This window comes from Perca fluviatilis, chromosome 12 (assembly GCF_010015445.1).
Source record: "Perca fluviatilis chromosome 12, GENO_Pfluv_1.0, whole genome shotgun sequence".
NCBI lineage: Eukaryota > Metazoa > Chordata > Actinopteri > Perciformes > Percidae > Perca > Perca fluviatilis.
The window spans coordinates 14,488,281-14,516,230 of NC_053123.1; the positions used below are offsets into that span (position 1 = coordinate 14,488,281).

Below are 27,950 nucleotides of genomic sequence, written 5' to 3' on the forward strand. Positions count from 1 at the left end.
AAGAGCATCTTTGATTGTATATGACCACATGCTCACACAGGTTCACCCTACGCTGTAAAAGAAATAAAAAGGTCCAATTTTTTTAAAAGTTAAACAACCCTTGGTGTTCCCCATGTTGTTCATATGTAAATATCTTCAAACGTATAATGTGTATTCTGAAATCTAAGGTGGAGTAAAAAAAAAAAAAAAACATGAAATGAGAAAATGTGTATTATTCATTGAGACAAAAAAGATTTTGTTAAATAGACTTGAAAAGAAGTGTTATTCGGCAAAAGTGAGTGTGAATTTCTTTTTTGTATTCTTCCTCTTTGTTCACTGCTTTCTGACACAAGATCACTTAAGGTGTCATGAAAACACACCATTAACAACCAATGAAAAATTCATTACTGTGAAAAGCACAGCTTTTCTTTGCACCTGAATGCACTGTATGGTGGAATCACCTTAAATTTAGTGTTTTTCTATTCAAAACTCAAGGTAATCTTTCTATAAGCAGAACATGTCAGAATAAATAAAAGTATAGTGTTTTCCTGGGATGCCCTTCAGAGAGAAAATAAGAAGATACTAGTGCTTAATGGTTTTGTAATGCTCAGTGAGTTCAAGGGCATTACTCACAGGTTCATTCCTCCATTCCATTTCATTACAAGTCAGTCTGGGCTTCTATCTCGTCCGTACTACTAATTGCCTTCTCCCACCTCCTGCCGAGGACAGGAAAATGGAAGCAATTGTATGCAGCACATAGCAATCAATAGCAATTAGGTGCATCCCTGACTACTGGAAATGGCATCTTGGGAGATGGCCAGTAGAAGACCTCTTAAAGCACACATACCTTCAGCCCAGCATTGGGTTGGGGAACGTACAAACACACAACTTGTGTGAAAGTGAAAAAGGTGGACACCGCAAGTGCCAGCGCTGCGACTGAAGAATTAATTGCTTTGTTTTTTCTACTCTACACTTTCACCTGTAGCCAATAGCTTTGGGTAATGACCAAAAGAAATCAGATCAAGGATACAAGTGGCTGAAATGAGTTTCCTTCAGAGTGTGGCTGGGCACACCTTTAGAAATGGAGTAAGGAGCCTTGGATATCTGAATGGAGCTCTGAGAAATGTTGCTGCACTTCACTTTCAGAGGAGTCAGTTAATGTGGTTCGGGGCATTTTCCTCCTTGACGCCTCCCTGTGGAGGTTTTCCAGGCATGTCCAACTGGGAGAAGAACGGACCCAGAACGCAGAGTATAAACACTTTATACTGTGCACTTTATGTGGGAGACATTTTCACACTCTAAGCTCCAGAAATAAAGAAACAGCAACTTCAATTTTAGATATTAAGAGCCACATAATTGTTTTATTATTGTTAATGTGATTCGTGTTGCGAAATCACCAGATATAAAAAAAACAAAAAAAAAAAAAAAAAAAAAACATGATGACCATACTCAATGGACAAGTGATATCTCCATGCAAAATTATTATTGAATATACAAAAAATTGTTTAGACCGACGCTTTGACTGACACGGGGAGGAGGCGGAATGCTGTGACGCAGTCGATGAGCCAGGTGGAGGGAGCTGACCACACCTTACCTCGCCTCACTACTGCCGGCTTGTGGGGGCCCTGGGGGTCAAAGATAATGTACTGGGTGCAGAGGGCCTGGTCGGAGCCTGGCAGTGCGTGGTAGGCGGCGGCACTCAGGGTTTGTGTCACATCGCTGTCGGGCTTGGGCTGCCGGCTCAGGAGTTGACCACCTCCTTCCTGGAGCAGCTTGGTGAGCTCGCCTTTGGAAGGCGCCTTAAAGGAGCCAAGGAGGAAGAAGAAGCAGCCATCGAAGAGTGGCGGGAGCTGCAAAAGTTGAATGATTAGAAAACAAACAAATTTGAGCATTGGGGAGTCTAATAAAATCAAAACACTATATTATCTTCTTTCATTAGTCAGTCACTTCATCCAGCACCAGAAAAAAAAATCCTTGTGAGAACAGTGGTAAAAGGATTAAAGTCTCCCCTTTTGTTCATTATGAAGTTAAACGCTGAATCATTTCCTCACCAATAAATCTAGGCTCTCATATTACCAAGTGTCTGCGTGGATGCTTTGTATTTACTTCTTTGCGGCAGAGCCAGGAGACATTTTATCAGCACCATTCTCCAGGCAAAATCTGAACCACTAAGGCAGTTTAAAGCAGCAGTGAATTAGGCCGCTGGAGACTGTTCTATTCACAGCTTCAATGAACTCAACTGTTTTGGGGTGTTAACTGGCTCCCTCAAGAGTTTCTAGTAAGAACATTCTTTGTCTAAGCTTTGGTTGGATTTCACTTGTCTTAATACAAACGATGCCTATAAGAAATATTCACGACCCTCTGACGTTTTTATATTTCATTGTTTTACTAGTTGAATTTTTGACAATACTCAACAGAAAAAAGACGAGGTCAAACTGTAATCAAATTTCTACGAATCTTGCTAAACTAGGTTCACTAGGTATAAAAACACAATTATAGGTATTCACCACCCCCAATATTTAGTAGAGGCGCCTTTAGCAGCAAGTACAGCCCTGAGTGCGTCTAACTGGGTCTGTATCAGCCTCGGCATCTAGACAATGCAGTGTGTCCCCATTCTTCTTTGTAAGAACGGCAAATGCTCTGTCAAGTTTCAGTTTAATGCTGTTGATGTTTTAGATTTGTTTGGAGTGGTTGTCTTTCTTTTTCTATTTTTGCTGTATTCATTTTACTCTCCACCCTCACAAGCCCTTACAAGGCTTGCTGCAAAGAAGCATCCCCACAACATCATCCTCATAACACCAGGCTCTGAGGTAGGGATGGTGGGTTTCTGCTGGTGTATGCTGTTGGAAAATACCTAGTCTCGCTTTGCCAGACCCTCCTCCGAAGCACGCTGAAGGAGAGCCTGGCTACTCCACAAAGCATTAGGGGATGGGAGAAAAACGTGCTCTGGTTTATTGGCATTTCTTTAAACCAAAAATAATTGTCATGGGCGGTGCTAAGCTCTGCACGGAGATGCTACAAAATAGTTGTGCGAGAGAAAACTCAGATTGGACAGATAGTCTAAGCTAGTTGTCTCAATTTACCATGCAGAGATCTGAGGAGCAGGATATAGACTAAAATACCAAACCTAGCAGATACCGTCAAAACCATGCCTTCCATGAAATGTTGTTTTAGCACGCGTTTGTATTTGCGGCTACTTGAAATATAAATATATATATATATAAATATATATATAAATATAATATATATATATATATATATATATATATATATATATATATATATATATATATATATATATATAGCAGCAAGTACATGTGTGTGACATGGCAAAGGGGGTGAATACTCATGTTAACAATTATGATGCAATTTATATTTCTACAATTTAAGTATTTAGTTTTTTCCCCAATTAGTGTAAAAAAAAAAAAATTTAAAAAAAAGCCAGATTACACTTTGAGTTTCAAAACAAAAAACATGAAAAAGTCCCAGGGATTTATTTTTATGGCACTCTATGCTGCTGAACAATAACCATGAGTCACTGTCGGAAAAAGCTAATTTTCCCCAAGGACAGAGGGTCTAGACAATCTATACTCCTCTATTTCATGTGTGTGTTTGTATGCTTCACACTTACCAAGCTACATCTGTTGATGCGGCTGCGCTGGGGGCCTTCTCCCGCTTCGTGCTCAGTTTCGGGCATCCTCTTGCCTGCCTGCAGACATGCCTCCACCCCTGGCATCAAAGAGGGAAAAAAAATAATTTAAAGCTACAGCTAATTATGTTGACTTGAAAGAGTGTGACAAGGGATTTCAGAATGTAGGATGACAAAGCTCACGTCAGTTTTATCATAAGTTGGAAGATTTCAAGTATTGGCAAAGCTGCAGTTGTTGACAGAAAGATGCCCACAGCATGATGGAGTTAATGATGCAACCCTTGTTTAAAGTATCTCAAGCTTAAGCAGAATTCGAGCATCATATCTTTCTCTCTTGTCTTAAGGTTTTAGGGAGTCAATATATAACGGTGTGACAGCCAGCATCCCGGCATTTTTTGAGGTAGAAAATAATCTTTTGTTCTTTATCCTTACAAGAATCATCTTGAAAGACAGATATGTTTTATTATAAAAACAAAAACAAAAAAAACAGTATAGGCAGATACGGAGGAAAAACAGTCACACATTTTAATGACCCCTCACTGTCACGGATAAAACACGCTTCTGTACATGGCACAGATCACAGTGCTACTTTTCCCCATAAGTGTTTTATTACTGAAAAAATGCACATCTAAGCACATTGAATCTAGATTTGACTGAAAATACTGCAGTTTGCTTTAAAAAAAGGATGTGAAATAGATCTGAGTGTAAGGCTTGGCCTGAATAACTATTTTCATTATAAACGTGCAGAGACTTCTTGTAAAACTTCCAACTTTGAGCGATGCAAACAGTCCCACAGACCTAATACACATATGCAAAGTATCAACATTTCACCAAACCCACGTAATTAATTTCACCTTTAGTTGCTTAGTGTAACACACACACACGCACACGCACACACACACACACACACTTACTCTAATCTGTTCATCTTTCCATATCTTGCAGCTGAAAGCAACTGTATGTCTGTGTACACATTGTCACAATGCAGCACCTTGTAATCAAACAGCAAATTACACACTTACAGTTCATACACACAAAATATCCAGAACATGGGGTTGAGTGTAATTATATTCCGTCATCCCCCTTAATTACAGCTTTCGTTCAGGGAGAACCTGCCAAAGGTTTGGGAAGAGAAGAGGGGAGATACTGGGGTTAATCGCTCCGGACCATGACGCTTAATGCTGAAGAGCCATTAGCAAGTTTGCTAATTACGTTCACAAAGACTGAATGCAGAAAATATCTCAACCCCTTCCTTCCTGAGTCAGTGAAAGCAAATTAACCCACTTCCTTGATTAACCAAGAGACTAACTGGAGAAGTGGGTATCCTCTCATTATGAGGACAACCCCTGGAGAGACTAGGGTTTGACTGATGTGAAATTCTAAATGCCAGAAAACCAGCCACTGTATTCAGGTGTGCACAGATGGCATAGCAGCAAAACAACTGCCCACAGTTGAGTCCACGGTTCAATCCCTAATAGCAATGCATATGGCGGGGCTACTGTACATGTCTAACGGGGCAGGCGTTCAGGTGAAGCTTTTCCCTGGAACCCGAAAAGAAGCAGCTAAAACTTGTGTGTATCGGGAGGAAGCACATGGGTGCACACATCCTCCCTGGGCCCAACAGTGGGAGTAGCAGTGACAAAAACCAAAGTGCAGGGAAACAACCCATCACAAATTGGAAAATAAATGGGAGCGAAGAAGGGATAAAATATATTAAAAAGGAACAGTGCACTTTTTTGCATTCTTTCCAAGAGTGAAATGAGAAGAATAAATCGCACACTTCATGTCTGTGCTTTAAGTGCGGAGCTGCAGTCAGGACTTGGTTGGCCTATCTTAGCATAAAGACTGGAGTCAGAGAGATACAATATGCCCAGCTCTGTCCAAAGTGAAAGAAATATGCCTAACAACACCTTTACACAACATATATAGTTTGTTTAACCCATACAAGAACAGAAATGAAAAAAATCTGTGCGTAACTTCTTTGCAGTATCTCCTGCTATAGCGCAGGATTGCTTATGTACAGGTTACACAAATATGATACAACATGTTTATTAGTGAGCTTCAGATGTCTTGGTTTTTTTTCTCTCCTGCCTTCAGTCTTTAAGCTAAGATAGGAGTGACACGACACATCCTGACTCCAGTTTGGACAGTGGGATTAACATCCATCTCCTAATCTCAAATAAGTATATTCCCAAAAATTTTAAACTATTTCTTTAAGTGATAGGTGCATGATGGACAAAATGATTTAAACCATTGTTTTATCTTCAATGAAAGCTTAGTTAAGACTTTTAGTTGGATTGGAGCCCTGCAGGATGAAGTTGATTTTCATGGAGAGTTTCAAATACAAAACGGAAGCTGCTTTTCAAAGAACAATGTGTTGCAATGAAACGTAAGACCAATAAAGAGGTAAGCTTGGGCTTGGCCTAGTTGACAAGGGTGGCATATAAAAGCCGATGACCGGGAGAACTCCCCTGCACACGCAAAAAACAAGGACAGAGACAGACAAGATGCCACGATAACTGTCATGAGGGAGACAAGCTGTGTCAAGTGCTCAGCCTGCATGGAGAAAAGAGAAGGGAAGGGGCTGAATATGGTCCAGGCACACACAATCTTATACAGAGTGACACAACCATGCACCTAAACACACACGTTCAAACTTGAAATGGGTTACTGGCAGAGTTATGCCGTTTCAACACACAGACACACAGGCAGACAAACAAACAGGCAGGCAGACAAACAAACAGGCAGGCAGACAGGCAGGCAGGCAGGCGCTACTGACGAATACACCATTCAAGGGCACACCAAGGTGCCAGAAAATTCTTTTACAGCAAGTCTTTTTTTACTTCCCCTAAAGCGGACTTCTTCTGAATATCTGCTTGTTGACTTAGTTCAAGGATGCCAGGGAGACTGGCTGGGAATAGCAATTGTTTAGCTAAGTATTCATCTTGGTATAAAATAAAGAGTTAGACATATTTTCATCGCTAGTAATATTGAAGCCTTCAGGTGCATTGATTCGGAGATCTTTTCCCCAGTCTCCCACAAGCTCTATTTAGCTGTCCGACATGTAAGCAGGTATGTGCGCAGGTTTGCACACACAATTTACCTGAAAATTGCTGGATGAAAAAATGTTATGTTTCCCAGGACATGTGTTGCCAAAAATAAAAAAAGTATTGCATTTAGTTCTTATTCTAAACACAGAGCCTGATTTCACCTGAAAGGTTGCAGAGAGGAAATACAAGATCAAATGTCTCAGACTAGTTTGGTACTGAAGAGGAATTAACACTGTAGCCACAGTAGGACTTCCAATTATTTTTATCTGAGATGTACGATAACCCAAATAATAAAAAATATCCTCATGTTTCCAGTAATGTTTGCATGCCAAGTCACCAACTGCACATTATCCAACACAACACCTCCATTGTAGGCTTTTCCTGAGACAGAAGTGGCATGTAAAATGTTCTTTGGGATTGAGAGAAGAGCACAAAACCTGTAAAATTACTCCATATGGCTTGTGCAGCACAATCCATTTGTTCTGCACTGCGGTTCCAAGAGTCCAATATTTACCTTGCAGATTTTTCACTTGTCCTACTGTCAAATTTGCCAAGAGTCACTACTGCAGCAGACACAACCTCAAATGCAGATGGAAGTACTCTATGGTCAGAGCCCCCTTGAATGACTTAGTAAACTGAATATGAATGTGATCTTGTTGGTAGCATAAAAAAACACAACACAACGTGCTTCAAGACGTCCACCATCGTCCCTGTGCCAAAGGCTGCCACAGTGTCCTGTCTAAATGACTACCGCCCGATCACTCTCTCACAATAGCAATGAAGTGCTTTGAGAGGCTGGTTATGTCGCACATAAAGTCCATCGACATAACAGCTGACCATCCCCAGTATGCCTACAGGCGGAACCGGTCCACAGCTGACGCCATTGCTGCTGTGGTCCACAAGTCCCTCACACACCTGGAGAACAAGGACTCCTACGTGAGGCTGCTCTTTTTGGACTTTAGTTCTGCATTTAACACAATCATCCCACAGACACTGGTGAACTAAACTGGCAGCACTAGGTCTAGCTCCATCACTCAGGATCTTGGACTTCCTGACCAACAGACCCCAGTCTGTAAGGGTTAACAACACAACATCATCATACATCATCCTCAACACTGGCTCCACCCAGGGCTGCGTCCTCAGCCCGCTGCTCTACACACTGCTTACACATGACTGCAGAGCTCACTATGACAGTAACCTCATAGTGAAGTTGGCAGACGACACTGCAGTGGTTGGGCTTATCACCAAAGTGAACTAGTTAGCATACAGGCAGAAGGTGGGTGGACTGGAGCTGTGGTGCAAGGAGAACAACCACATCCTGAACACCACCAAGACCAAGGAGATGATTGTGGATTTCTGCAAGACGGGCACTGCCCCCTCCTCTCCGCGTTAACAGTGCAGCTGTGGAGAGGGTACCCAAGCATCAGATACCTTGGAGTACACATCTCCAAGACCCTCACATGGCGCCACAACACCTTGACCACCTTAAAAAATATATTTTATTTGTAGTTGTTTTAAGTAGGATAGGGCTTATGAAGGAATGTTTTTAATTATTTATGAATCACTATAGAAGTTAGTCAGCACCGAGACCTGAGTTCTTATTTCGATCTATAACAAATAAAGTAAGTATCGTATTTTCTGAAATGTTAAAGCCATCTGCACTGAAGTCTAGTCTAGGAGTTAATAAGGTAAATATTTTTATATTTTAATAATATTCTTTTTAGTTTTGGGTCTATAGCAAAATTATTTGGCTGAACAATACTTGGATTCATACTAAATGTTAATTGACGGGCTTTCCTTTGTGGAAAAAATATGGCATTTTTTTCCAGCCCCAGCTTCTGCTTTAAGGAAAGCTGTCACGGGCTACTGTTACCTGTTTTGACTATGTGGTCACTACACTTCAATTGTGTTTTGACTAATATGAATGCCAGTAGTGGTAGGTCAAGGTGAACTCATTACCATTGCAGTTTAAAACAGTAAGCCGGGCCAAGCTTAGGCTATATTTAACATTTAGGATACCTGGATACAATTTTCTACAGTGTGACTGCAGTAGGATATTACCCAGGTTTCAACAGCAATACGGTTTAACATGACATTAAATAATAGCTTCCACAGAAAAATACTCCAGCTGATGGCTCACTCCATACTCACAGCTGAATTTGACAACCCAGCAGCCAGCAAGAAGACCCAGGAGGGTGGAGTTAGTGATGGGCATGTGTCCTTCTGGCACCACAACATGGCTCACTGGGGGAAGAAGCAAACAGTACCCAAATTGAACTCACACACACAAAAATTGTGTTATATTTGATTTGTATTAATCACATACATCTTGAACACTTAAATGTTTGGATGAGAGACACCCATGGATGAGGCCCAGCTCATGCAGAGAAATAGAGTTCTTGCAGTAGCCTATATAGTGTCACCATCTTAGCATGCTAACGTGTGTCCAGCTGAGGATGATAAGGATGTAGTTTAAGATATTTAATCAGAAAACAAAGTGCAACATTTTTACTTGATGATTGAAAAGATGGCAAAGACATTACAATTAATCCTGGGGGGGGGACATGAATGTCTGTCCCTTTCAATATCACTATACTAAATGTACTGTATATGCTCAATTCAACTCTTACATTCAATGCATCACATCACACAAAACTATGCATGTGTAAAACATGAAAAACAGGTGTGTTAATTGAAATCATTCATTTTGGCTACAGAGTTTTGTAACAGGATAACACAACACAATTCACCTTGAACCAACTCATCTGCAGAAGAGGACTAATATTTAGGGTTTTTTTCACTAATTTGCTTACTTTGCCTGACTGAACAGTAGCCTGGTTGACACCAGACCCTTCTCAGTGGTAACTGAGAGTGGGTCTGGGGAAGGTTCATTGACAGTTCATTTCCAAAGGGGTGTCACCAACGGACGCCACTCAAATGCCTCTGGGCGCATTGGATAGTCCTTCAACCAATTAGGACCAACGATCCAGGTGACGCTTTTCACATCCATTACCCAACTAAAAAAAATGTGATTTTGGTTTTTGGTGTCGTCCCTCCACGCCCTACTTTTTCCTTGCAGGTGTTGCATATTGGAAACTTGTTATCTTCTGCACACACGCTGAAGAATGTCCAAACAGCTGACATGTTTCAGGTTAATTCACGAGGTTCCCTACATGTGCAAGAATAGCGCGGACACGCGCTTCACACCGCGAGCAGGTACACGCCACACACAGCGGAAAAGTTGAGAGAAAGGAAAAAGAGACTGTCTCTATCCGTGTGTGCGTGCGTCCTTGAGAACTGTAACTAGTATAACTTCTGTTGTCCGTTAATTGTAGCGTTGACCTCCATGAAATCGCCATCTCTCAGACTGACCTGCAGCTCGCCGGTCATGGCCGAGCACGTGAAGCACGGCTTCGGTAGCCGTCATGTTGAATGTAAACAAAAAGCTGCTCGCCATTGCTGCGCTATTCTCTTCGCGTAAAGCCCGCCTCAACGGTCGTGATTGGTGTAAAGCCCGCCTCAGCGGTTGTGATTGGTGCCTCAATTTTGAGAACATTGGAAATGGGTTTGAATGGGCTCTTCGCCAGACTGACCTGCAGAGCAAATCTCAAATTTGCTGGAAGTTCGTCAGGGTTTACCCAGGCTAAGTGAACAGGTAACATTACTGAAAACCTGTCAAACTGTTCATGGCAACAAAACAAAAGGCCACATAAAAAAATTGCTTTAGACGATAATTATAGGTTAATTAAAACGGAAATAGAAGCTTATTGCCTCTTCATTCAACAAGTGAGCGTGGTTGACAAGTACAAAATGAGCATAATTATATCGCCAGGGCAAAACCTCATACATTGTTTATTGAACGTGAATTTGTAGCCTCAAGTTCAACATGTAAAAATCATTCTCTGAAAGCACCCACTTTCACCCCTCCGGTCAGAAGAGGGTGGGTTGTAAGAAACACTAGTCTTTTTCATTAGTGCTTATTCATCACCCTGACAGTACCTCCAAACCTATTATGAGGGATGATTTAAATTACTTTTGCTCTCTGGTGCTCTCCCATCCATTACTATGCAACAGTGAAGGAGCTGCTGTATCACAATGGTGTATACGGCTCTAAAAGCACTTGTTAGTTACAGTTTTACCTTCATGAGATGATAATACTCAAGCAACTACTCTTGGCTTTTACAATACACCGTTTACACAGACTGCTTTCCTAAAGGAAGTAAAGCCCTCTGTGAAGAAAACTCAGAAATCCTGTATATAATATTCATAACAAAACACCATCACCAAGGCAAGACACTACCTCATGGCCACATACCCTTTGGGTGCTTGAACCTGCAATTCACGCATCTAATACATTTCTCAGAGTGTTTGGCAGTGAACAAACTTACCAGCCATGGTCCCAATGTAACAGCAATTGGCTGGTAGCTGCTGTTAATTTGCAGTGTTGCTCAGAGCCTATGTGTCTCAAACAACATTAAAAAGCAATCATATGCGACCGGTATTCTAAGAGGCTTCGCCTGAAACATTGAGGAAGTTTAAGCCCCAGAAAGGAGGTGTTTCTGCACCGCACAAACACTACCTGAGCCAGAAAAGGTGTCGGCCAGCCTCCCTCCGAGTAGTTCTCCCAGTTTTGACACTTGAAGCCGTTCTGGCTGTGACAGCTTGCTGGCCAGAAACACCACCATTTCATCCCTCCTCACACAGTCGCTGACCTAAGGAAGGATATAAGAACATGGTTTAGAAATATCTAGGCCTAGAATGCAAGCATATTAGTACTCTAGGGGTAAACAATTTCAAGGGAAATAAGAAATAGAAAAATCACATCTTCATGTAGACGTACCATAGAGAGACTTGCTGAGGGGCTCAGAGATGTATTAGCATATTGGGTTCCTTCTGAGGCTTCTTTGAAAATCGCCAGTATCTCCAAACTCACTGCGTAATCAGCAGGCCGCTTTCCATACAGATTACTGTGAAGAAGAAAATTCAAAAGATAGTGTGTCAGTGTCAGTTTTTATGCCTTTGCAGCAATGCAGACCATCTGGTGACCAAAGGGACAGTCGGACATGTTAAAAACAAACTACAACAAGCATACTGCCAAAAAACTAAAATATTTACTTATTTTATTTACTTAGATTTGCTCACCGAAAACTACATCAACACAAGATAAAAGAAGGTCAAAATGTGCAGCAAGGTGTTGTTGTGTAGTTGTATGTTAATTATTCAAGTCAGGACTGAAAATAGCCAAAATAATTTTTCTCTTCAAGTGGCCAGTGTTTTTTAAATGTATGGGTACTTCATTTAATTTGAAACATATTATGTAAAGTAGGGTTTATATTAGATAGAGCTTGTGACTCCGTATGACACATAAGCCCTTTTCACATTGCACTTTGCCCCAGGGTAAGGGAGCGGTTAGTTTGGGGCTAAGAGCGTTCACACTGGCACGATCTTGGCACATTCCAAGTTCTAGAATGTTAACTAGAGCCAGACCGATAAAGGATTTTTAAGGCCGATACCGATACAAATATTTGGTAATTTAAAAATTCCGAAATATCGGCAGATATAAAAAAAAAAAATGTAATCCAGAAATGCGTAACAAAACATAAATGCCTAAGTTGTATATGTTCTGTCCACCAGAGGGCAGTGCATCAGTCAATGTCAATAGACAGACGATGTTTTCAGAAGAAAAACACAATTATTAAGAAAACGTTTACAAGCAAACCTATTTACAAAAAATAATGCCCATAACAGGTTCAAATATTAAAGTGATGGTTCGGAGTAATTTCACCCTAGGGTCCTTTGCACCATGAGTTGTCTCTGGCCAACACGACAAATTCTCAGAAGCTTTTTCACCTGGTCGGATACGGGCATGAAGGCGTTATCAGCTGAATAGCTTAAGCGGGCGGATGGAGGTCCGTAAGTGCCTCTTAACATTACCCCTTAATAATGCCGAAATGATACCAAACGTCTACAGTAGTACAAATAGGTTATGCACTTCATAAACGATGGATTGTAAAATTTGTAAGTACACCAGAAGTTTATGTAAATAACACTTGCCTGCTGGCTTCTGCTCTCTGCGCTGCTGCTGCTGCTGTTACTACCGGGCAGTAAGGGCGCTTAGGGACATCTACAAATTACAACACCAAAAGAGATGCAACAAAATATTTATTAATTTAATGATTAAATAAGGTAATGTCTCCAAACTTACCTCAATTATTACTTGTCTCCTGCTAGTTATACTACAGCACTTACTTTAAAAAAAAAGTTAAATTAAAAATATATTTTGTTGCATCTCTTTTCGGTGTTGTAATTTGTAGATGTCCCTAAGCACTCGTCTTACAGCAGCAACAACAACAGCAGAGAGCAGAAGCCAGCAGGCAAGTGTTATTTACATAACCTTCTGGTGTACTTACAAACTTTACAATCCATCGTTTTATGAGTGCATAACCTATATATACTAGTGTAGACCTTTGGTATCATTTCGGGCATTATTAGTGGGGTAATGTTAAGAGACACTTCGGATCCATTAGCCTCTGCGCTAAGCTATTCAGCGGCTAACGCTACTCTACGCTTACTCTACGCTAACTCTCCCAATGTTGGACCCAGGTGAAAAAAGCTTCTGGGGGGGTGTTTGGCTCGAGGTCATGGTGCAAAGGACCCTAGGGTGAAATTACTCCGAACCATCACTTTAAGAGCTGCCTAATATTCGTTTGGATATCATTTTTTTAATATTCGAATAACGAAGTTTGGAGTCAAAGCCCTACAATATGGCTAAGCTTTTACAGACACTAAAGCAGCATTGATGCTACTATGTGATAGGTCCAAAGCAAAGTCTTCTCCAACAAGATCATTCCGTCATTTCATTTCATCACTTCAACAATTGGTGCAAATTTGGTTTTTAATCACTGGCCAAACAGGACACAAAGAAAATCAATATTTGCCAGTCCAAAGCTTTGAGAAAAACAATTTGACAATGTCACACCCTGCTCATTCTGTGAAACTGTGCACCCATGTGTGTCATTCACTTGTTGGAGCATAATTGTGTCATCTGAGGGCGAGCTGAAATCGGTGTTCTACTTCATTCCTAGTCCATGTCCCTAAACAACACACTAGATTCGCTGCATACAAAAGGAAAATCTCATGACTGCATACCATTACTGAAAAGTGCTGACTTTTTAGCACATACGTTTTCTCAATTACAAGGATTTCTCAATTACAAGGATTTATCAGGTTAGAGTATTACCTTTACATATTTAGTATAGCTAAATAACTGTGATACCCTGTGATAACAAAGTAGGTGTTATGGAGGGTTAGAATCATTATAAAAGCACCACTTTGAGACTCAAAGAGATGAAACTGCGACCACCCCTGGTTACAATAGGTATATTGAAGAAACACCTTTAAAGTAAGTATCTTTAAGTTTGAGAGCTGCATGAAACTAAACTGAGGTCACCTTGAGGAAAGAGGGAGAGGAGAAACGAATGAAGGAAAGCACACAGAAAAGGAGAGGAGACCGAGAGAAGAACCAAGCCCAGCAGGTCGTCTCTAAAAGATTAGGCGTCAGCAAAGATAACACCTGGGGGACAATTAATAGGTCCACTGGTCCATAAAATATTTCATTTGGATTCATAGCCCCAACCCCACAAATACAAACAAACATAAAATGTCCCTGATACTTAGACATATGCACACACAAGTCGGTTTGCACAGCTGCACGTGAGAAGAATATCCGAAGAAAAATAATAAAGCGTGAAAAATTGTGCTAGAGGTGAAAAATAATAAAGCGTGAAAAAATTGTGCTAGAGGTAAAGTCACAAACACTCTCCCACAAGCCTCTGCATTAAGTACACAAGTGGGAGGAAGGCGGTGGTGGTTCTAGAGGATACCCACTGTAACCATGACTCTTTTTCTAACCGGGAAGAGGAGATTCAAATATTCATTTTGAGATGAACACAAATACAGAATTTAGTTCAACATAACATCAATACTAATAATATTAACAGCCTTTTATTCATGCCTAATTACGTACCCTCAGGAACTGCTACTGTGCCTGGTCTGTAGGCTTTAAACACACTTCTTTAACTGTGCCTAAATGGATTTAATTATGAAAACATCTACAATTCTACGCAAATGCACTTGTCCTCAAAGAATACCATATGCTAAGATTGTATAAGGTCAGTTCAAAATTCAAGCCAAGCTTATGCACACCCAACAGCTGACAGAGCTTTTGAACTATGTCAGCTCAGCAGTATGTCTTGAAAGAAGTCATAAGTCTAATGATGGAAACACGTGGCGAGCAACTGATGAGGCAGAGGGAGAGGCCTGACTGCATTTTTAATCAAAAGGTTCATTAGTTACATTTCCTTCTTTAACAATTCACTCTTAACTTGTCCTAATGGTTGGATCAACTGAGTGTTACAGTTTATAGCTGATGATGCAGTGCATGACTCACCCAACGCCTACATTTAACCCTGTAAAGTCATGAGAGTACAGAACTGTGATTGTTATGCAGATGCCCTTCTTCAAAGCCAAACTGCGTACAATCACAAATAGCCGAGATTAAGGCTTGCAGACAATGTTTTAAATGTTGTCATTTCAGTGGTAAAATGGCATCATCCAGTGGAAGGTGAAAACATGGTCTCATCTTATTGCAGAAAAGCAATCTATCTACATCTAATGTAATGTCTAGATCAAAGTGTTTTTATGCATATTTGTACTGTATTCAGTAATATACCATAATGATAATAATAATAATAATAATAATAATAATAATAATAATAATATTTGTATAGCACCTTTCATACAAGAAATGCAGCACAAAGTATTGCTGAAGTAATACTAATGCATGGCTTATACTAGGTTATATAAGTGGTAAATGTAGTTACCATTCATTACCAACATTTGGAGACATGTTGTCATTGCTTGTTTACAGTTTGACTCAGATTCGGTGTATTGGATTGACGTCCCAGTGCGAGGAACACAGGTGATGTTAATTCATGTCTGTATGGATTTGGTGCTTCGGGCTTTGCATGGTCATTAGGACTGAGCCAATTCAAATGTTTGTTTTTCCCATCAACACAAGTCAATTTTAATACTGTTTCATTTACATGAACTTAATAGTAACAATCTAAAAAACTATAGTATGATAAGGAAAATAGTCATCAGTAAAGTACACAATATGTGTAGTAAATGTATAATATATACAAAATACCAGCATGGTCCTTTAAGTTTGGGAACATAACATACTGTATGCTACCAGCTAGCACCTTGCAGACCTCATTTAATGTGCTGCACCGGTAGATCTTTATGCTTACATAAAGTCTTAAAGTCAGAAGCCCTGCTGTGCAGCTTCTGAGAAATGCTTAAACCCTGTTGTTTTTTGAGATAACAGGGAATCAATTTTATGACACACATTAGTATACACTTAACTATTCAAAATGTGCCTGTTTTAAGACTTTCGTCAAAATTTCTAATAACCTTTACCGCAAGTCAAATACTTGCACTTGATCGAAAGTGGACTCACAATCACAGATTTAAAGTTCAGGGTCCAAACAATAAATAAATGCAGTCCAATCAATCAAACCTAATGTGCATACACACAGAGGAACAATGAAAATCTGCAAAACCTGTATTTCCAAACCACGAGCTGTGTGCCAACCATTCCATTAGGGATTGCATTGGCAGATGCCTTGGTTTGCCTCTTGTGTGTGTGTGTGTGTGTGTGTGTGTGTGTGTGTGTGTGAGTGAGTGAGTGAGTGAGTGAGTGAGGAGTGAGTGAGTGAGTGAGTGAGTGAGTGAGTGAGTGAGAGAGGCTTGGATGCATGCATTCATCTTGCAACGTCCTGACAGACAAGTAAATGTGAGACCTGGCAATCAGGGCCCATCAAAGCAACTAGACCAGCACAGTGAAAGGAGGAAAGGCGAAGACAGAGGATGATTGGTTTAGAAGAGAGTCCTTACCAACCAACCCTAATCAATTACCGTACTCTATTGATCACACTTATTAACCAGCATCCTGTCCTCATTATGAATATTGTGCTACCCATCTACTCTGCCTACACAGGCCAAAAACGCTGATACGGCATCAACTGATTGATCAGGAACTAATCAGCATCAGTCGATTTTCTTACATCTATCCACCTACATGCTGCACTAGTGCACGCCTGTCCTTAAAAATAAAGGGCTGAATGCCTGGTACACTGATTGGGAAACATGACGATTTATTGTAGAAGTGGAAAATAAGCACTGGTCCAGTATAACAGAAGAGCCTTTATGATGTAATGCCATGAAATACTACAGCAGTGCAATAAATATCAACTTACCTTAAATGTTTCTGTTGGGATTTCTACTAGTTAAAAAGGTGTTTGTAATATATTGTTCAGCTCATTTATTTACAGATATATCACAAATTACTGTAATCCAATAAGTCACAAACTACCTCAATGACAGTCCCAACAACAATTTAAATTTTCACAAATTGTCTCAAAAGGTAGGTTTTAATAGATCCATAATAAACCCAGCTCGATCCGCCGAGATTCCGCGGGGACCAATCACAAACTGGCTTATCCACCTGGCACGCTATTGACGGGTTTAACACGATGACGATAGAGTAGCGACCAAGCAGCTTCTTGTTTACATTCAACATATCGGCCACCATGCGGCCACCGAAGCGTAGCAACCCGTTGATGCTGCCGTCGCTGCTACGTCACCCGGATCATTGGTCTGATTTGGTTGAAGGACTATCCAATTGCGTACAGAGTCATTTGAACTTTGCCCGTTGATCATGCCTCTTGTGCAGTAGAAAATACAGAGCAGACTTCCCAGACTAATGTTCAATCTTAAAAGATTGCGCTTGGTCTGGTGATAGCCAGACCAAGGTTTAAATACAATATTATTTTATTAGATTAATAGTGTTTTTGTTTATCTGTCACTCATGGTAGTACACACACATTGTGGAGCCTTCATACTAGGGCTGGGCGATATGGAGTAAATCAGATATCACAATATTCTTGACAAAATACCTTAATATCGATATTGTGGTGATATTCTAGGGTTGAAAATTGGTGCTTTAAGAAAATATCTTCACACTTAGATTTTAGATAAATAATCATCACTAATGTGGACATAATGTCTAAGTGGGGAAAAGGCAAATAATAGAACAGATAGAACAGGCTGGTAAGTTCAGAAAAGTACATCACTTTACTGTAATGCAGCCTTTAAAACCAACACTTGTTGTCATATCACGATATCCAAAATCTAAGACGATATCTAGTCTCATATCACAGTATCGATATAATATCGATATATTGCCCAGCCCTACTTCATACACAACAATAGCCTCTTAAACTATAACAAATATCAAATTTGATCATTATATTATTCATAATAATATTAAATTTGATTCAAAAACACACAAATAGTAAAGATTTTGACATTTAGGAGAAACATTCAGCATTCTTAAAAACTAGAGATGGCCCGATACCATTTTTTGCTTCCCAATACCGATTCTGCTACCTGAACTTGCGTATCGGCCAATACCGAGTACCGATCCGATACCAGTGTGTCATACATTGTATTATGTTTTAACAACTGTATACTACTATCCATGTATGGATGTGATATTATTTCTATCTTTTTTGTCGGTCTGGCTCAGGTTAAACTCTTTGTGAAACATAAACAAACAAACAATGAATGCCACAGAACTTTCTTTTGTTATCCAGTTTGACAGTCACTTATAACGGAAAAAATAACATAAACTACTTTAACGTAGATTTTCTTTAGGGCTTTATTACGTGGTATCAGATTGGTGCATAAACTCCAGTACTTCCCGATAGCAGCATTTTAGGCAGTATCGCAGCCGATACGGACCATCTCTATTAAAAACATTGTCTTTTGTCCAGCAGCCGTGCACAGCTGTGTTTTCATATGTGTGGAAGCTGCTGCATTTTCCCCAGTGGCGATCAAAACTATAGCTTAGGTTATGTTCTATATGAAGTTTTCATGTGGCTGGGACCAAATGCCAAGTACCAGGTTATAGGTTCTCTTTTCAAACAAAAATCTTCTTTTCAGGTCAGACTCTCTGGTCACCACTTGAAGATTTTCACAAAGACCAGTGCCAAGCAAAACACACCATTTGATTTGTTTGACATCAAGCTACCAGTCTTTTGAGAGCCACTCTGTCTGCAGTACTGTATGCAGGATATAAGTGTTATGAGCATCTCACCTGTAAAACCAATAAACTCAAGGTAAGAAAAAACACTTAAAGCGACTTACAGTACGTTCTGCGAGGCTCCAAGCTGCAGCAGCAGTTTGACAATGGCTGTGTGTCCGTTCCTCGCAGCATCATGGAGCGGAGAGTCGTTTTCATAGCCAGGCGTATTCAACAGGGCTCCCCTTGAGACCAACACGTCCACGACCGCCAGGTGACCCAGGTTACATGCTTCATGCTGGAACAAAGAGTAGTAATGCTCAGAAGTGACCCTGCTCTGCTTTGATCTGGTTTCTCTTTCTTATCCTCAAAACACAGCCTTATTCTTCGTAAGCATTCTAGATTCTCATCTATTTTCAATCACTGTAATTTTTATTTATTTCCAGTTGATACTATTTTAGGTGAGGTTGGTGCTTCAAAGAGTTACAATGAATATGAACCTTTGTAGGGGAATGTTTTAGATGGAATGTATAGTTCTTCCTTGTGGTGTTTTGATTATATACCCATCAGATATTACATCGTGATCACACTTCATTAGTTTTGTAGAATGTAACTCATGCAGAGAGACCTGATAAAATAAAAATAAAAACTTCAACATTATCCTGTGCTTTTTTTATTAACAAAATTGACAAGTTAAAGAGTGAAAGTGAATTGGGCAGCTGAGAATTTTACGGTAAATCCTAAAATGTCTTTAGTTTTGGAAAACATAACATAAGCTAAGCAGTAAACCACATCAGGTACAGTAAAATGGGGCTGCAAGTGCAGGACAGGAGGGAGGTCTAGATGTTTGTAGCATGTCATGTTCCCAGCCTTCTCAGATAAATACAAAGAAAGACATCGATCAGGCAGAACTGAAGGATTTTACAGGTTTGTCATGCAGGCAACTTTAGGCTTAATTGTTGAAATAGCATGTGCCTACATATTTTGGGGGAAGCCAGCATGCATAAAAAAAGGGCGGTATTTACAGTAAATGGCCCATTCTGGAGGCCTCAATTTCTGGCATTCAATACACTTTACTAGCTAACTTCAAGTCAAACACAGTCTTTGTGGCTATGTTTCCCAACACTACAGATTATTTGAATGCTGTTGGTTGCAGTTCAAGATAGGTTTAATGCAAAGAGAAACAGCACAAACATCCTCACACGGAAGAAGAAGGTGTTAGGATGCAGAAATCTTTTTATAAATAGAGCTATTCAGACAGGAACTGAGCATGTTGGTTTACTAGAGAAGACAATACGATAAATAGTAAATGGCAAGATGTTGGCCAGAGAAGAAAAGCTACAGTGAAAAGATTTGTGTTGAAAAATGTTTCGCCATCAGAGTCTGACAAACCACAAAATAACGGTGTGTAAAAAATGACAATGTTATTGACAAGAAACCCACCAGTGTAAATAAACTATGTTAACAATTGCTGTTTTGATGATTGTTGTTTTTTTCACTGAGTTTTTCCACACAACAAATAAAGCTTTTAGATAAATCACTTGGTGTATTAGTCTTACCAGAGGTGTCCACCCAGCATTATCCTTCAGGTTAGGGTCAGCCCCCTGGTCCAGCAGTTCCTTGACAGCCTCTACATCTCCCTGCAGGACCCGGAGAGAACAACAAACTGGAGGTCAGAATTGCAGACCTTTAAACGCAACCCTTCAAACACAGCAGCTGATCCCAGTGTACCAAAGCGCTGCTGTTTATCAATCACACTCCACTGTGGGCCATTGATTATCTTGTCTGGGATCCAGAAGGGGATTATGGCTATGTTTACAAGGATTAATGCAAGACGGTTTATTCTCCACAGACAGGAACATGGCTGTCCGATCATCTGAAGACTATGTTTAACTGAGGGGGAGAATCCCACAGAAAGAGAACAATTAAACTAGCAGATTTATCTTTGATGCATTTTGAAAGAAATTAAAAAGATAATGAAAAAATTAAAGAGCCAAGATTGCACCCCATAATATATGCAGTTTAGCTTTAAATGTTGTCACTTTACTGCAGAAATGTTTTAAATTTGCATTTGTAAAATGCAACAGAAAATGGAGTGAAGGAAATGCGAATTATTCCAAAACCGCTTGACCTTTATTGCAGCTAGGTGCAGCAGGCTCTCTCCCTTGTGGTTCCTCTTCATAACCGCAGGGCTCCCTGAGGTGGGGCGTCCAACAGATGCACCAAGAGATTTTCTACCAACAGTGGCTAGGACAGAGGGGCTGTCTCCTTGCTTTTGTCCTGAGTTTTTAATGCTCTTATCACACCTGGGGCTTGCTGAAGAAAGAGGGTTAAGCACAGCTGGTGACATCTGTGATATTCTCCGCCTGCCTGGGGAAGCCCTGGGCCTTTTTGGTGTGGTCTCCAATGTGGCAACCTTCTCTACTCTGGATCTTTTTGATGAATGCTTTGGGGGAGATACGTTGTCCTGTTTTTCAGGACAGGCTGTTTTGTCATGCTGACGGACACTGTCCGACATTCTCTGACCAGACTGGGTTTGGTCATTAAGTACAGTGATGTTGCGTCCTAAGAGACTCTCCGTTATGGTGCTTCTGCTAGAGCAGAGTTCATTAGTACTCCCCTCTGGCACTTCAGGCTGAGGTTCGTCAGACGTAACAGCAGGGCTTCGGAAGGAAACTCTCTTACTGGACCTCCTTGCCCCTTCAGCACAGGGCTGCTCCTTTTCCTTTAAAGCATCTTCTTCCTTGGTAATCCCCCATTGCTGGTTTATAGCCTCCAGCCTGTTCTTCTTCATCTTCTGCTTGGTCCGTTTTCGTGTGGTGCTAGTGGCTCCTTGCACTGACACCTTCCTGCTGGCAGCATTTTTCTTAGTTGACCTCTTCTTCCTGTTCTCATTTTTGCATCTTTGAGAACAAGAAGAGCCAGAATCTTGGGAGGACGAGGTGAAATTGAAAACCGACAGGTCCTGGCATTGAGCATTAAGGGTGTCTGGCTGTGCAGCGGCTGTTTCTCCAGAAGACGTGCTCGCCGGTACGGTGACCTCTGAAGGCTTCTCCACCACGCAGCGTACCTTGCGGCTACGGGGGCTGAACCAGATCTTAAAGTTTTTCTTGTGTTTAAAGACAGGGCTCTGAGGTTGCGTTTGAATCTCGGCTAGAGGGGAGTCTGCAATGAGGTGTGAGAAGAAGAAAAAAAACACAGTTTCAACAAAACTAAAAGTTCTATACTTTTTAAATTGTGAATTGCTGTCAAAAAGGCACTTTGTATTTGTAATCACCTTGCATCTGTTGAGATGAAAAAAGAATAACACCAGACCTTAAAATGATGCACTCTCGACAAATAATACCGACATTTCACAGAAGTAGAGACGTGCCCAATCAACTCATTAAACCTTTAGCTATGTATGTGTAAATTTGGACAGCCTGCAGATGTGTTCACATTTTAACAACAGGGCTTAGAAAGTTGCCCTGTAGTTCTTTGTCAAAGATGAGATCTGTCCGCAAAACTAAACTCTACCATAGTTAATTGCATTGCATAATTACTGTCATTACCGAGACGCTGGATGGGCGATAAAGATAATAAAGTACAGGAACAAGCCACTAATACTGTCATTCAGAGATTAGATTGGCGGATGAAAATGTTAAATGTTGTCAACAATTAAAGGGGGTGTGGGCAGATGAGCGTGGGGAGAAAGATAATGAATAAGACACATGGATTTGAGAAGATAAATAGTTAATTATGCTTTCAAGCTGCTAAATAATGGCTACCATCTACCTGGATGTTCTATGGGATTGAGCAGGGACTCCAAACCACAGAAGAGCTGTATGATGCTGTTGAGCTGCCTGTTGATTTGGATGTCCTTCACCCACGCAGGACTCTGACACACGACACAGCCATCTCCTACCCGGGGGCCAGCACAGGACCTGAGCAATACACATATCTTGGATTAGGAGTTTACTTCCCAGTGCAGTAAGAAAAAAAACACAATGAGCTTATTGATTTACCTTTTAAGGCCATTTAGTCACAAAGAGAAGGAATAAATTAAGGCTATAGATTATGCCTATAGGGACATTCATTGCATTCAAGACTTGTAACACTGTTAAGCATGCATTTCCAAGAAACCATGTCACTGCCATGAATATTCATCAGTATTTCATCTGCAAAAGAAATAACCATAACAATCATAAAAAAGTAAATTTTATTTTCCATATCCCTCATATGTATGAAATGCCTGTAACAATGCTGTTAAGGTTGTCACTTGGCTTAAATACTCACATTAATGATTATTATTACTGATAAATTGACCAACACAATTTTAATCTGCTATTCACATACACCTATAATTATATAATTATTAGATTTTCTTTAATATATAGGGAATAAAATTCTACTGAAATAAGCCACTGCTCAAGTCTGAGAGGGGGAAGCAAAAGACATTCTTCGCTGTGGACATTTTGATTTGTAGCAGCAGGAAAAGCATACGGTTGGTGTTGAATTCAAAAAAGTTATAATGGCTTCATTCCCTTTAAGTGTGCCAGTGAAACAGCATGCACAATCCTGGCAGTAGCACACCTAGTCTATATTGAATAGAGCTACAACTAACATTATTAGTTCCACCTTTGTTTGACAAATAAAAATGACCACCACGAGACAGGTCGATTGTAAGTGAACATTTCAGAGTAAAATACATTTAGCTGAGGTTACATTACCTGCACAGCATATGCTCGCACATTCCTAGACACACAGGTTCAGTCATTAAATTTGAGCTGGAAAAAGACAAAACATTTAAAAGTGGTCAGTACAGTCAGAGGCAAGACCACCTCCACCACACTGGTGCCCCCCAGGACTGTGTGCTCAGTCCACCGTTGTTCACCCTTCAGACCCACAAATGGAGGGACAGTGAGACTGAAAAGTAGGCATACTATACATAGGCGACTTTTGAGCAAATATAAAGTAACAATTTCTAACTGGTATTTGTCCATAGAACACGCATGACTTGCCATTCATAATTGGCATACCATTTATAACGAAGTTTTAGCTCACCTAATAAAAGGACCTTGGGTGTTGAGTAAAAGCCCTACATAGAGAGTACATTTACCATAACCTCTGCATCTGAATAGCTGACCGCACTGTCTCACAGATGAGTTTTTACCCTCCTGCAATTAGCCTGCAGATACTGAACTATCCTAGCCATAGAACCTGGCATCCAAACTGTGTAGCCTATTCCTCCACAATTGCATGTATTACTGCATGTCCCAACACTCACCTGAGCTAAATTAACTCACAATCCCCAAATCACACAAACACACACTTTTTATAGGGCAGTATTTACACCTTTTCTATCTAAGAAATGTTTACATCCACAATCAGAATTAAAGTGCAGTTTCTATTTAAAGTGATGGTTTGGAGTAATTTCACCCTAGGGTCCTCAGCACCATGACCTCGAGACAAACACCCCTCCAGAAGCTTTTTTCAGCTGGGTCGAACATTGGGAGAGTTAGCGTAGAGTAGCGTTATCAGCTGAATAGCTTAGCGCAGGGGCTAATGGATCCAGGTTTGTATCTCGTAAATGACCCCACTAATAATGTCCGAAATGATACCAAACTTCTACACTAGTACAAATAGGTTATGTACTCATAAAACGATAGATTGGAAAGTTTGTAAGTACACCAGAAGTTTATGTAAATAACACTTGCCTGTTGGCTTCTTGTCTCTGCTGCTGTTGCTACTGAGTGCTTAGGGCCGTCTACAAATTACAACACGAAAAGAGATACAACAAAAATATTTATTAATTTAATGATTAAATAAGGTAATGTCTCCAAACTTACCTCAATTATAACTTGTCTCCAGCTAGTTATAATACAGCACTTACTTTAAAAAAAAAAAAAAAAAAAAAAAAAAAAAAAGTTAAATTAATAAATATTTGTGTTGTCTCTCTTTTCGGTGTTGTAATTTGTAGACGGCCCTAAGCACTCATCTAACTGCCGGTGTGCCAGTTTAGCTGGTGATCATGTCAACTGGTGATATTTGCATGAAATCAGTGAATATTCAACAAGGCCCTGCCCTGCCTTCTGCTCTGCTTCCACCCCTCGAGTGCCAGAGGTTCACATTTTCACAAAGTGTTTGCAAGTGAGACCAAATAATGGATATCACTGAAAACATCACCAGTTGATGTGTAATACATGTCCATTTAAGTATTATCCACACAAATACGACACATACTGTATAAACTGTATAAACAAAAAATTGACAGACTAGCTTCTACATCATCTATACCATTTCTATCTATATATTGGACTTTTAGTCTAAATTAACACAGGTTTAGTGATGCACCGATGTGAAAATTGTGGCCGATACCGATAACCGATATTAATATTGCTGTTATGGCCGATACCGATATTTACCGATGTCGATATCTCTGTACAGAAAACACATTTTTATGATAATCAAATAAGGAACTATTTACCAAAACACATTGTTTTTACTTTTGTGATTTATTTTAAGAAATCACTGATATTGGGCACCTTTACCTGTGTGCAAAATATGACTGTCATCAGATTTTCAGAAGAAAAAATAAATATTTATATAAAAATAAATTTAAAAAAAGAATACAAGTGTGTCCTGAATTCACACTATGAATAAGCCAACCAGCCAAGAGTATTCACAATAAACATCTAACTCACTTGAGTCACTGTATTCTGTGAACATTGTACAACAGTTCACAACTTTAAAGGACAGTAGTAGGCCTTAAATGGCTAAAGCCAAAAGTATTGAAAAAGGTAAAATGTGAAAATGGAGCCAGAACAAACTGGACTGAACAGACACTGGCTTTTACATACAAATTATAGAAATTGGTGCCTTCTAGGCCGAGATAAGCCAGAAAATGTGTTTTTGGCTCATATGGATGAAAGACACCAAATCCCAGAATGCACTGCTTCGCTGCTTAGACTCCAAGCCATGCCTACCGTTTACAGACCGACAGTGAGGCAGCATTCAACCCAAATGTGTTTTATTGTTATTTCAACCATATACACGAAACAACATTTCAACGTGGCTCTAATGGTTACACATTTAAAATATATAAAAACGACATACGAAACAGGTGTTTACAGTCCAAGCGCTAATGCTAGTATGCATTAGCTGAACTTTACGTGTGTGTGCAATAGCTAAATGCAGCCGATTATAAACACAGTTGTAAATTTGCGTTAAATGTATAATTGTCGGCATTTACTAGTCACAAACTCCCCCAGCAGTTAGCATTTCGTTGGATACAAGCAGCTAATTAAAGCCCGTGTTAACACAGCCCATCTCCACTCTTACCTGGCAACATGTTTCCACAACAAGAAAAACAGCAGTCTCTGAACTCGCGATGGGAGTTTCGTTGAAGTTGGATGTAGTCCAGTTTGTTGTCTAATGAGCAGACACTTGCAAGCAGCATTGATGGAACAGGTGGCTGGCTAGCGTTAGCTTTCCACCTAGCTAGGTTAGCTATACTCCAGCCCTCTTTCGGGTTTCACCGCTGAGAATGTCCCCCCATGATCGCTCCGATCCGGCCGTTGCCCGCTCCGAACCATCACTTTAACAATCCAGAGTCAGCTCAATAACCACATTTCATCATCAGTCCCCGGGTAGACAAAAGCCCAAAGGATATATATTTGGCATCAAATGTTATAATCCAGACAGGAGGTAACGTTACAGAGAATAAACATGATTATGCATTTAGCTAAACACTGGCATTTTCTAGTTTCTATGCTTTTCTGCAAAACGGCTTAAGCGTTAGCTACGTTTCCACTTAACGTTAAAGTGACTAACATTAAAAAGCTAATTTGAAATGATAACTTTAACGGTTAATGTCAAGACACTTTTTAACTGAGCGAAGATGATTTAACTAGTAAGTTAAATTAATGTTAAGCGACCACCAAACTCAAAAATAATTGATTGACGTTAGCCTATTGTTCGTGCCCGTGTTATAGCCCTACTGGTTTCTACCCTAACTGGTTTCCGTATGTTGTGTTTACCTAACAGCTGCCGATGTGGTCCGCCTGTGTCACCAGATTCGTCACACAATCACAAACATATTACTGCCGATTTTCAAATAGTTTCCCAGATCTACTGTCGCAAAAATGTTTGTCTAAGTAATTACCACATCACAGCCACCTCCAAAAAAAAAAAAAAAAAGATCTAAAAACAATATAATCATTCAAGTTCGGGTCAAGCTGGTTTCGATCTTGTGGCATAAATATAATAGTTAACACCTGAGTCCGCAGCTCTACGGAGTGAACTATCAAAGCTCTGTATGAAGCCACTTCCAGTCACGTATCTATCAGCTACGTCATCAACCAGGTAACATTTTGATTTGAGCGGATCTAAAACAACTGGTTACCTGGGCTATTTGAAAATCGGCAGTAATATGTTTGTGATTGTGTGACGAATCTGGTGACACAGGCGGACCACATCGGCAGCTGTTAGGTAAACACAACATACGGAAACCAGTTAGGGTAGAAACCAGTAGGGCTATAACACCGGTGAAATCCTGATCATTTAACGTTAGTTAACGTAAACTATATTGCAAAAAGGTGTTGCTGACAACTTCAACTTTAGTTGTGCATTCTTGAGGCCTCTTCCTCTAAGAGCATGCCAACGAACCCAGTTTAGTTTGTCAAACAAATGTGTAACGTTAACGTTAGCTAGCTAGGTTAAATGGTACTGGTTGTCACGTTTATTTTATGGTTAACGTTACGCAAAAAGGACGTAACGTTAACGGTAACATTAACGTTAATGTTAACTTAACATGCTAACGTTACCTCCCGAACAAGGCTCACTACAGTAATGTTAACTTACCATTTGGAGCAAAGTAGCAGTCGTCGAAAGTTCGCAACAGCCTCCTTAGTGTTGCTCCAATCATTTGTCTGCACGAGGGCATCATTTTCCATTATTTAATGAAACGTTATGTGTCTCCTGCATTGATGTATTAAGAGAACGGTCTCCTGGCTGTTCGGTTATGACTTATGAATCGCGATTGCAAAACAAGCTGAGCTTGTTTCCGGACTACTTGCATCTCCCGCCAAAGCTTTACGGAAGCGATGGTTGACAAAACCACGGCAATGACGTAGTTTGGGTCCTCCAC

At 40.2% G+C, this 27,950-nt stretch overlaps 1 protein-coding gene across 1 annotated transcript; it reads right to left on the reverse strand.

Moving 5' to 3' along the window:
* Positions 1-1,308: 1,308 nt before the first annotated feature.
* Positions 1,309-27,940, reverse strand: bard1 (BRCA1 associated RING domain 1). Its single transcript, XM_039817645.1, has 11 exons — positions 27,665-27,940; positions 23,533-23,589; positions 22,598-22,746; positions 20,955-21,988; positions 20,383-20,463; positions 18,949-19,121; positions 11,519-11,645; positions 11,258-11,390; positions 8,830-8,922; positions 3,611-3,708; positions 1,309-1,829 (listed from the first exon to the last, which is right to left on the reverse strand). The coding sequence occupies exons 1-11, from the start codon at positions 27,754-27,756 to the stop codon at positions 1,485-1,487; spliced, it is 2,382 nt and encodes a 793-aa protein (XP_039673579.1). The 5' UTR covers positions 27,757-27,940; the 3' UTR covers positions 1,309-1,484.
* Positions 27,941-27,950: the final 10 nt, after the last annotated feature.

Coding starts and splice junctions, on each gene's coding strand:
- bard1 (XM_039817645.1), bottom strand. CDS start 27,756: ATGGAAAATGATGCCCTCGTGCAGACAAATGATTGGAGCAACACTAAG. Junction 19,122..20,382: donor ATGCTGGGTGGACACCTCTG/GTAAGACTAATA, acceptor TCTTTGTTCCAG/CATGAAGCATGTAACCTGGG. Junction 11,391..11,518: donor CCTCAGCAAGTCTCTCTATG/GTACGTCTACAT, acceptor ATCCTTCCTTAG/GTCAGCGACTGTGTGAGGAG.